Source organism: Sinohyriopsis cumingii, chromosome 4 (assembly GCF_028554795.1).
Source record: "Sinohyriopsis cumingii isolate HCF-2022 chromosome 4, ASM2855479v2, whole genome shotgun sequence".
NCBI lineage: Eukaryota > Metazoa > Mollusca > Bivalvia > Unionida > Unionidae > Sinohyriopsis > Sinohyriopsis cumingii.
This window is the reverse complement of record NC_142964.1, coordinates 68,262,252-68,274,812: the sequence shown is the minus strand read 5'-3', so window position 1 is coordinate 68,274,812 and position 12,561 is coordinate 68,262,252. Positions and strand designations below refer to the sequence as shown.

At 33.2% G+C, this 12,561-nt stretch overlaps 1 protein-coding gene across 1 annotated transcript in view; it reads left to right on the top strand.

The window, feature by feature from the left end:
- Positions 1-12,561, top strand: part of LOC149801391 (uncharacterized) — a 63,298-nt gene that overhangs the window by 38,155 nt on the left and 12,582 nt on the right. Inside the window, exons 11-12 of the mRNA XM_089955463.1 lie at positions 1,073-1,407; positions 6,320-6,401. Coding sequence (XP_089811589.1) covers positions 1,073-1,407; positions 6,320-6,401 — 417 coding nt within the window. The remainder of the gene's footprint in view (positions 1-1,072; positions 1,408-6,319; positions 6,402-12,561) is intronic.

The following is a 12,561-nucleotide window of genomic DNA, read 5'->3' as shown; positions in this document are numbered from 1 at the left end:
CCAAAACATTTACAATGCAGTCATTCCCCTGACCTATCATGGGTTAAATACTGTTGCCTTTTTATGTTAGCAATTGCAGCAAAATAACTGTACAGTGTATAATTAGTATGCAGTCTTTCCAACTTAATTGTTGTTTATCTTGAAAATTGGAAGAATTTTCTGTGTATAATAAAATTATGTCAGAATTTGTGTTGCACCAGTATTATTGGCCAAACTTTTTCTAATATTCCTCATTGCAGCCTTCGCTATAAGGTCTTTCATTATAAAGTGCTGCTACTGTAAGATTAGTATAGTCATAGGTCCAATTTCATTATTCATTAGTAGAATATTACATATGACATACTTCATTATAAGGCAGTCTCGCTATAAGGCAGTCTTATTATAAGGCAGTCTCACTATAAGGCTGTATACTGTGTAGCTGTCATAGCTACCATTATAATGAAGGTGAAATGTATTTAACGTATCTTTACATATAACATTAGCCAGTTTCAGTAACAGTTGTCCCTTAATTGAAAAATTCTCGATATGGTATGGCCCCACAAATGACAGTTATGATCTTGATTATTACTATTTCTCACACTCAGAGCATAGATATCTTCACAATTTACAATTTTCGGAAATATCACACTGCCTTCATCAGTGATTAATGTTCATCACTTGACCTATAATGGTCATGTGACACAAGGAGACTGGTGTAGACTGGGGGATGGGTGGTAATTCAGGCCCATCGTCTCTGTTTAGTGTATGCCTCCACTATTACATTTTGATCGCCTCTTTAATGTGACAATTATAGGTCATGTGATCAACATTAGTCCCTGATGAAGGCAGCGTGATATTGCCAAAAGATTTGAATTCAGAAGATATTTATGCCCTGAGTATGGAAAATTATTAATGATTATGAGTTATCCAGAGCATGGAAGCAACCTTTTCAGTTATGATCTTGTTTTGCCCTGTTTTTTAGGATGGCTGTAATTTTGATAAGGTGAACATGCTTATAATGTGGTATACATTATAGCCCTTCAAAACAGTGTTAATTTGTTATAAAGGATCACTGTAAATCTCTTCATTTCAGACATGAGTATGTTCTTCAAGAGCCTCCACCAGCAGGAAGTGTAGCGGTAAATACTTATGAGAATTTTCAACCAGATCAACTTGCCCCAAGACATAAATCTAGCTCCAGTTCCGATGACATGGGTCAAGGTTCCCAGACTGGATCAGATCCATACGCAGAAATAGATTTTTCCACAAAAACATCTTCTTTCAGACATGCAGGTAATGATGACGCCAAAGAGTTGCAGATGCCAAAAAGTAGGAATGTGTCGAAGGTTAATTTTTTCCCCTCATCAGATGAAGATGATGGGCAGTCATCAGAACAAGAAGAAGCTGGAAATTTATCACCACGTCAGGGTATATATAGTATGCATGACATATAGCTTATTAGTGGCTGCATAGCTTATTACTGGTTGCATGTACTTCATCTTGCCAACATTGCAGACAACTACTGTGTGTTTTGGAGCTAGCTTTAGAAGCAGTGTGATCAAGGCGTTTTGGCTAAACTTAATTACATTTTATGTTGAAGATCATAGTTTTAAACATTTTTTTTCTCCAATTTAAAGACATTGCTAAAGTTTTGAAAATTTCATTCACATCATTAACATTGTATCTGTTTGGTATATTTATATTCAGTTAGCACATTCAAAAATAAATCTTTTTCAATACGCCAAATTTACTGAATTTGTGAAAATCTGATTAGTTTATAATAAGCTATATACATGTTAGCCAGTATATTTAGTGGATGAAGAATGTGGAAGTATTTTTTATAATTCTTCAGTTGGAAGTATTATTTTTAAAAATGAGGGTATAAATGGAAATTCCTATGCTAATTGAGCAATTTTGCAAGTCTTTTGGACTAATTTTCTGCAGTGTATTAGTAGCCTATCGTGGGTCGATGGTTCTTCCTAGGGTTTTCCCGGGTTCTTCCTCCACCATTAATACTGGCCGCCATACATAGCCTATTGTGTGCTGAAAATGGTGTTAAACCCAACAACAACAACAACAACAACAATGTATTATTGGTATGACTGTTGTTAGGTTCTCCTTTGCAAATTCTTACATTGTGATAGAGGGCTAAATAGTGAAAGTATAACATTGTAGCCAAAACAAATGGAATATTATTAAGAAGGAACTTCAACTAAAAAAGCAGTAAATACAAAAGAAACTGCAAAAACTTTCTTAAACTTTTGGGTTTTATCATCTTTTTAGTTATACCTTGGCCATTATCAACAAACTTGTATATTTTTTAAGAATTTATAATTTGACTTTCAATTATATTGATTTGCATATTATTATGGCATATATTTTTCTGATGTTGGAAGATTTGCAGATTCTCACTTTACTAAAGCTTGTAGAAGGGCTTACTGTATAAGCTTTATATCCATCTGTCTATCTATATATCTGTCTATATATCTATCTAATTATCAATCTATCTATCTGTCAATCTGTGTATATATATATATATATATATATATATATATATATATATATATATATATATCTTGTTCTTCTCTGTGTATATGAAGCTGATTTGGCTCAATTATTAGCATGCCAGACTTGCAATCACAACAGATACGGGTTCTGATCCTGCCTAGACCAGGTCAGGTTCATAACAGTGGAGGGTTTCATTTTTGCCTAGACCAGGCCAGGTCCAAAATGGTATTGGTTCCAATCCCACTTAGACTAGGCCAGGTCCACAACAGATGTGGGTTAATTCTTCCTAGACCAGGTTAGGTCCACAACAGTGAAGGGTTCCAATGTGGCCTCAAACAGGCCAGGTCTACAATAGGTATGGTTCCAGTCCTACCTAGACCAGGCCAGGTCCACAACAGGTATGGTTCCAATAATGCCTAGGTCTCCACAACAAAGATGGGTTCCAATCCTGCCTAGATCAGGCCAGGTTCACACAGGTGTGGGTTCCAGTCCTGCCTTCATCAGATTAGGTCCACAGTAGGTGTGGGTTCCAATCCCACCTGGACTAAGTCAAGTTGACAACAGTGAAGGGATCCAATCTGGTCTAGACTAGGTCCAATCCTGTCTGGACATAAAGCATTACTCCTTTCATGTGTTTACATGCCAATAAACACTGATCAATGAGTCTATTTACCTATCAATATATGTCTTAAACAGCATATCCATTTGCATTAAATAAGGTAGATGGTATTATAATTCTAGTAATATTTAAAACTCATAGCATTCACAGAAGTATACATTATAATTAGATTTTCCATGTAATATCAATGGTTTCTTGTATAGTATTTATAAGATATTACACGACAGATTATGCAATAAGCTATTTACACTGTGATAATTCACTGAGTGAAATACAATAAATATTGTAACTGCCACATTGATAACATTATAAACAAGAAATTTTAGCTACTTTTAGATACTTGTATGGCCTAGTGGAAAGTATGGTCACCTCACATGCAAATGAATCAAGTTCAAATCCACTAATGTGCAGATACTTTATTCTTTAATCTTTTCATAACGTGCTGTTTTGGATTGGATTAGTAAAGAAAATTATATAATTATTGATATTTTCTCTGTGAATATACCCAAAGCATGGCAGAACATGAACAATAAACCACTGACATCATTGCAAGGGATGCAGTACAGTAAGAAATCTACTATCAGTCTGTTACAGATATTGCTTGCCAATACATTTGAGCATAAAGTAAACAGAAAATTTTCTTGCTCTAAGTGACTAACAGATATTTTTTCATTTCAGAGGTATTATATCCATTATATGTTCATTTCAAGCAAATATCCTCTATATTAAAATCATACTTACGTTTGAGGAAAATGGGTGTATAACAATTGTACTACAACATTTGAATGGGAAAATGTAATTTTAGAATGCAGTATCAATCAGAAAAAAAGTTTAGTCATATTTTTGCATACAAATATAATAAGTATAGTGAGTATTGAAAATATTGGACCCAGCATCATGTGGCGCAAGAATCCAGAGCTTGCAAGGCCATTCTATGACATGTGAATAAGGGCCCTATATTTTTAAATATTTATTGAATAGCCATCTTATTGTTTACTGAAAGAAGCATATTAATTGATCTTTTATAATACAGTTGAAATGAAAATTATTTCAATGTTTTGATGAACATTTGACATGTCATTCAATGCATCATTGAAACCTGAACACCATGCAGAAATATGTGCTGTTATACTGATATGAAAGTGCATGAGAACATAGGGTGATTCTCATTCAGCAGTGAACAGAGCAAGTTTTTAAAGAGAATGGAATGTCACAGTGTCAAAGTAACACAACTAAATATTGATTTTAGAAAATAAATGATGCAACACATCAATAAAAATTGAAGATATCATGAAAAGATGAGCCAGATCATTCCATCTAACGAAGTCATAGTGATTGCCCTTATTTGACATTGATGTGACAGTAGCAGGTAAATTTGGAATGCGAAATATGCTTCAGGACTATTGCCATTAGAGATCATGACCAATGGTAATACCTGAAAATAAGTATATAGATTTATTTTGAAGTGACTTGTGTTTCATTAAATTCATTGTACGGGTTAAAGTAATGTTCCTCTGAGTGTTTTAAAGTGCACTGTATACTACATGGTATCAAAGATCAGTTTGACTCTCTCTGTCTCTGTCTCTGTCTCTCTCTCTTGGTAGCAGCAGCAACTAGTAATATTGATCAGTGGCTGTCAGTTTTTTATATTTTTAGAAATCATAATTTTTTCTTCTCCTTGTTGGTTGTAATCAGGTTCTCTTACCTTAATTTGGATTTTATATATTTTTCTTTGGATGGGAACTAGATCCTTAGTATATAAAGGGCAATGTACAGCTCATCATTCCCTGACAGTTAATTCTGTGGCACTGGTGTCAGGTTGAAAGGGCTACTATAATTGTTGGCCCTGACTGGTGTCAGGTTTTTGACCTGGTCAGTGTTTGACATTTTTGTCATCATTTTTATTTAGCCATTGCCAGAATTAGTTTATCAAATGTAGGCATATTTTTACATGTAAGGAAGCAATGAATATATTTTACCTAACTATGGTCAATATCACCAGATATTGACAAGTATTACCAACATTAAACTAAAGGGACAGTTTATAAAGTATATAATAAATTATAGTTATTCTGTGAGTTTAATGTATGTCATGTTTAATTAATAAGAGTTTGAAATAATCAGATACAGGGCTCTGACATAAATATTTGATGTTGCTACATGTTATACCACTGTGTGATGCATGCTTTTATCACATCACTATATGATGCATATTTTTTTATATCACTGTGATGTATATTTTTATGATCTCACTATATGATGCATGTTTTTATGTTATCACTGCATAATGTATGTTTTATGATATCACTATGTGATGTATGTTTCATGGTATCACTATGTGATGTATATTTCATGATATCATAGTGTGATGTATGGTTTTTTTATATCACTGTGATGTATATAATTATGATCTCACTGTATGATGTATGTTTTTTTTATATCACTGTGATGTGATGTATATAATTATGATCTCACTGTATGATGTATGTTTTTTTTTATATCACTGTGATGTATATAATTATGATCTCACTGTGTGATGTATGTTTTTATGATCTCACTGTGTGATGTATGTTTTTTTGATATCACTGCATAATGTATGTTTCATGATATCACTATGTGATGTATATATCATGATATCACTATGTGATGTATGTTTCATGGTATCACTATATGATGTATGTTTCATGATATCACAGTGTGATGTATGTTTCATGATATCACTGCATATTGTATGTTTTATGTTATCACAGTGTGATGTATGTTTCATGATATCACTATGTGATGTATGTTTCAGGATATCACTATGTGATGTAGGTTTCATGATATCACTGTGTGATGTATGTTTCATGGTATCACTTTGTGATGTATATTTTGTGATATCACTGTGTGATGTATATTTCATGATATCACTGTGATGTATATTTCATGATATCACTGTGTGATGTATATTTCATGGTATCACTATGTGATGTATATATCATGATATCACTATGTGATGTATGTTTCTTGGTATCACTATGTGATGTATGTTTCATGATATCACTGTGTGATGTATATTTCATGATATCCCTGTGTGAGCTATGTTTTTTTATGTGGCATCATGAAATCAATTAACTGAAAGTAATATGATAAATTTAATTATGTACTATTGCTGTAGTTGAGTGTACGTTTATAGTATTTTTATCAAACAGAAACTCATGTTATATCTTTCAGGCACCTCAGCAGAGAGAAGCCATACGAAGTTAGACTCCAGTGATGAATATGAAGAGGAGCAACACACACCAAGGGGAGAAAGGTTTGCTAAGTTTTCAGTCTTCTCTCTCATTCCTTCATAAGTGTGACACATTTTGTTAATGGGAAAAAAGTCTTAGAATTCATAAGACTTTTAATGTAAGAGAGTCAGACATTTCCTCAGAACTCAGTTCTTGGAAATCATAATACACCTAAGCTGAAGCTTTTAAAATTGCAGAAATACTGTTGTAGAAACAAAGTACTGTAATGACTGTAAGTCTTGGGACACAAAAAATAAAAATAAATTCATGTCCCAAGATTTATTTGCATTTAAAAATTATATCAATTCAGTGTCCCAACACTTAAAGACATACAAAAGGTCAAGACAAAACTGGCAAGATTGCCATGCTGCACACAGTAGTGACCAGCTCTTGTTTATTTACTATGTCAAGAAACAGTTATAAACTAATATGATTGTATTTATTTTATTATTTTGCATGTGCATGTTTTCCTATTTTTCCAACATGAACTAAAATAAAAGTAAATAAAAACTTCAATTATTCACAGGGCCTGAGAGTTTACTGGGCAACCGGTACTATAATATAGTGTACAGACGAGTACTTACATAGTACAGATTGTATATCCTTGTTTATTCCCAAAAATACTAGATGCAGATTTTTGCTTTGTTCATTGTTTTAACCAAATCCCTTACTTCCAAATCATATTTAAAATAGATGTCAATTGCCGTTTTATTTATTTTGACCCACACGCTCAAGAGTTACCATTTTCCAGTTATATAAGCAATCCTGGAATGTGATGTAAATGACACAAATCATTAATTATAACCAGTTTAACCAGTATACAGTATATTCACTTTGATTTTGGACAGCTGGTTGTCTTGGTGTTTCCTTTTGTTTATAATTGGCAGATTTGTCTTTTGTTTGATCCTTAAAACTGGCATGTGATAAGGGTAATTTTTGTCTGGCAGCAATGATGGTAACCATTTGTTCTACAGCATTGCTCCACATGAATTAACTGATGGTAAATCTACATTGGATTGAGCAGGATGAGTTGCCCTACATATTAGCTGGTACTCATAATAACCATTGACATCAATATCATTGTCCGTTAATTAAGGTATGAATACTTGCTCAATTGAGTAGGATAATTACTGTAACCCAGTAAGCATGTGTTTATTTATGGTTGCTTACACTGAAGCAAACTATGTCTTAGTGTTTAAGGTATTAAATGTTTTAGAAGCATTATTTCTGAAATTTCTTTATTATATTTGTGAGGGTATTATTTAAGTTTAGCACAATTGTGCCTGTAATTCAAATCCGTGGGATGTCCTTGGTTTAGTGCAAGTCAAAATCTTCAATGTATATGCAGTGACACCATGATGTAAACATGCTGTAATGTTAATGCAAGAGTTAAACCATATACTATTGTGGTTCGTTCTTATCATACTGGGTGCACAGTTTTAACGAGTTAGGTATTTACATTTTCAAAGCTAAGTAATATGTAAGTACTGGTGCATTGATACAATATTCCAATGCATTAATGCTTAAACTCTTATTTACATGTTTAGGCTTGAATAAACACTATCACAGGAAAGAGTGAAAACAACAAGCTTTGAAAAATTTAACAAATTATTTATTTCCCTGGAAAAATATTGTAAAAATGGAAAATAAGAACTTAAGGTTTTAAGAATCAAATCCAAATATAATTCAAGAATAATCTATGAATAAAATTTTAGAAGTCCTAATGATGAAATGTTCTCATAAATTCAAGATCAAGTCCTGACAAAGAATCCAAGATGGAAGGCAATTACGTATGCTGTTTCCTGTACTGTATGTACTGTTATCTACAGTTCCTTGTAGAAACACAAGAAATGAGACTCAGGTGTTGGAAATCCAAATATATATTTTAAGAAATGTCATTGTTCAAGAATTCTGTATGGGCACACATATGTTTCCAGGAAAAAAGAATTAATCCTTTTGAATCCAAATAATTCGAATAAACATTAAAATAACTCCAAACTGACACAACAAAAGAACACTTTGACATCAGGTGTTGTAAGCCCAGGCCGAGATTATTTCTTTAAAATAATCGTTATACAGTAATTCTGAGGCGCAGAATGGGTGCCCACATGAGGGTCACATGATCATGTTTACATGCTGTACTCAAAACATGGCCCTGACAAAAATCAATCATTTTACTCTAAGAATAAAATTTAAAAAAGTTGTTTACTTCAATAAAACTATTTACAAGCCTAGGGTCATGTATTCAGTACAGCCTCGATCTAACTCTTATTATTCCCACAATGAAAATAAATATTTTTTAAAAAATGTTCACGTGACTGTTACTAATTTTGAATGAAGAGTCTGGAACTAGGTTAGCTTTATGTGTTTACAAATTAATCAGTCAAGGTCAAACTATTTTTTGAAAAAATTTCCAAATCATGTAAACAAGATTATATTATGTAGCTTGTGCAATAAAAATAAATTTTTAAAGCTGACAAACAAAAAATAAAATTAAAATAAATATGAATTAAATCAGATATATGCAACAAAACAAAGAATAACAAGCTGAAGACAAATTAAATAGGTTACTGTTGTAAATGCTTACAGCAACCCACTAATACTCAGCTCTTGTCATTGATCAAATTATGACCATTGATTGGGTAGAAACCAAAAGGAAACTTGAAATTTAAATATATTTATTGACTTTTTAAGCAAATTATATCAATGTACAACATTTCCATGTAATAATTCATGATGATAGTCCCTTAACAACCATGGTCACTTTGTTTTACAAATGTCATTATGATTGAGAAAATACATTGATTGATTTGTAAAAATAATCTTGTTGGTGTCCCAAGACTTATAGTACATAAAAAAATTTGCTTTAATTTTGTGTCCCAACATCTATAGGTCATAAAAAATTACTTTTGAAAATAATTTAGGATGTCCCAAGACTTTTAGTGTCCGAAGATTTAAAGTCATTTCGTTAACTAAAGCTTAAAATTCTATGAAATTATTTTTTATAACTTCTTGCATTTTTTATCTCAAATATTGGATTATATTATTTGATCTAATTTTTGACAGTTTAATGAATTCACATCAGGCCATCTGAACTATCATCTGAACTGGTGTTGAAAGAGACATGCCACCCTTGGAGTCATGAAATCACTGGCTGGAATTGGGGGAATTCATGCATTTAAGCCTTTGATATCTGATGTCTCGATTGGATTTCTCCATTCCACAGTGATCGGTTATTGGATGTTATGTCTACTGCCTTGTGTCTTGGGTGGATGAATTGTATCTTTACTGCCTTATATTTAGGTGAATGAATTGCGTATACACTGTTTTACATTATGAATGAATGAATTTGCATGTGTAGTTTTATACCTGTAGTCGATAAATTGCATATACATTGTCTTATATCTTGGCTGGATGAATTGCATGTACTCTGTAATATATCTTGGACAGATCAGTTGCATGTACATTGTAATATATTTTTGGGCAGATGAATTTCATGTACACTGTATTACATCTTGGGCAGATGAATTTCATGTACATTGTATTATATCTTGGGCAGATGAATTTCATGTACACTGTATTACATCTTGGGCAGATGAGTTTCATGTACACTGTATTTTATCTTGGGCAGATGAATTTCATGTTCACTGTATTACATCTTGGGCAGATGAATTTCGTGTACACTGTATTACATCTTGGGCAGATCAGTTGCATGTACATTGTAATATATCTTGGGTATATGAATTTCATGTACACTGTATTACATCTTGGGCAGATGAATTTCATGTACATTGTGTTATATCTTGGGCAGATGAATTTCATGTACACTGTATTACATCTTTGGCAGATGAGTTTCATGTACACTGTATTACATCTTGGGCAGATGAATTTCATGTACACTGTATTACATCTTGGGCAGATGAGTTTCATGTACACTGTATTACATCTTGGGCAGATCAGTTGCATGTACATTGTAATATATCTTGGGCAGATGAATTTCATGTACACTGTATTACATCTTGGGCAGATGAATTTCTTGTACATTGTATTATATCTTGGGCAGATGAATTTCATGTACACTGTATTACATCTTGGGCAGATGAGTTTCATGTACACTGTTTTACATCTTGGGCAGATGAATTTCATGTACACTGTATTATATTTTGGGTAGATGAACTGCATGCATAGTGTATTATATTTTGGACAGATGAATTGCATGCACACTGGGTAGATGAATTGCATGTACACTGTCATATTTCCAGTTGATGAATTGCATGTACACTGTCATATATCTCTTGTGGACAAGTATATCTTAGGTGGACAAGTAACATGTGTACTGTTTTATATCTCTGGTAGACAAGTAGTATGTGTAATATCTTATATCTCAGGTGGACAAGTAGTATGTGTACTTATATCTCTGATGGACAAGTATAATTTGTGTACTGTCTTATATATGTGGTGGACAAGTAGCATGTGCACTGTCTTGTATCTCTGGTAGACAAGTAGCATGTGTACTGTTTTATATCTCTGGTAGACAAGTAGCATGTGTACTGTTTTATATCTCTGGTAGACAAGTAGCATGTGTACTGTCTTGTATCTCTGGTAGACAAGTAGCATGTGTACTGTTTTATATCTCTGGTAGACAAGTAGCATGTGTACTGTTTTATATCTCTGGTAGACAAGTAGCATGTGTACTGTCTTGTATCTCTGGTGGACAAGTAGTATATGTACTGTCTTATGTATCTGGTCGACAGGTAGCATGTATACTGTTTTATATCTCTGGTGGAGAAGTAGCATGAGTACTGTTTAATATTTCTGGTGGACAAGTAGCATTATATGTGAACTGTCTTGCATCATGTTTGGATGAGTTGCATTGTCTGATATCTTGGATGGGTCAGTTATTGGGTGGACAGGTTGTTTTGGCTATTGCTAGTGAGCTTGTGATTTGTCTATGTACTGATTTCATACTTAGCACTTTTTATGACCCAGTCTCAAAACATTATTTATTAGACTCAAATTATAAATATTTTTTATTCTTTACTCAGTTTGTATTTATGATGTAATTTAATAAATTGATCTAGATGGAAGACATCATGTAAAGAGCCAAATAACATTTCATAGTCTGCATCCTTATCATTGACATATATACTGTATGAAAATGGCTTATACAGGAAAATGTTCTTCACTTATCTTTTGTGTTAGGTATTTGAGACAAAATTTAATTTTGGCTACATTGGCATTAAACTAAATTAAAATCTCCAGTTTAGAAAATTGTACCATTTGGTATGACATTTGTAAAGTGTGAAATGGTTGTATAGTGGCCACAATAAATATGTCATGGTAGTATAACACCACCTGGAGTCTAATGCAGGTATAGTAACAGGATTCCATTAAAATTGATTTTACTTTGTTTTATAATTTCTACTCAATACATATAATTTGTTTCACTTAATTTTATTTCTTGACTAATGATTACCAATTATAATATGACCTCACATCAACAAATACCAGGGGCCCTGAGTGGCTGAGTGGTCTAAAGTGCTCTCCATTATGGATCACTGCCATCTCACCTCTGTCTGCATGGGTTTGAGTCTTGGATTCAGCCAATGTGGGTATTTGAGAAAGCTTGCCAGTAGCTTCTCATGGACTGGTGGTTCTTTACGGGGTTTTCCTGGGTTCTTCCTCCACCATTAATACTGGCCGCCATGTATAGCCTATCCTGTGCTGAAAATGGCATTAAACAACAACAACAACAACAACAAATACCCTGTCTGTGTGTTCATATGCATTATTTGGACATAGTCTGGTTGGAATGGCTCTCTGTACAGAACATCTAGTTTGAATGTCTCTCTGTATGAGATAGTCATGTTGGAATGTCTCCCTATAATAAGTTGAAATGGCTCTATATAAGACAGTCTGGTTGGAATGACTTTCTTTATAAGAGTCTAGTTGGAATTGCTCTATATATAATATTGTCTGCTTGGAATGTCTCTCTGCATAAGACAGTCTGCATGGGATGTCTCTCTGTTCAAGAGTCTTCTTGGAATGTCTTTCTGTACAAGACAGTCTAGTTGAAATGTCTTTCTGTACAAGACAGTCTACTTGGAATGTCTTTCTGTACAAGACAGTCTAGTTGAAATGTCTTTCTGTACAAGACAGTCTACTTGGAATGTCTTTCTGTAC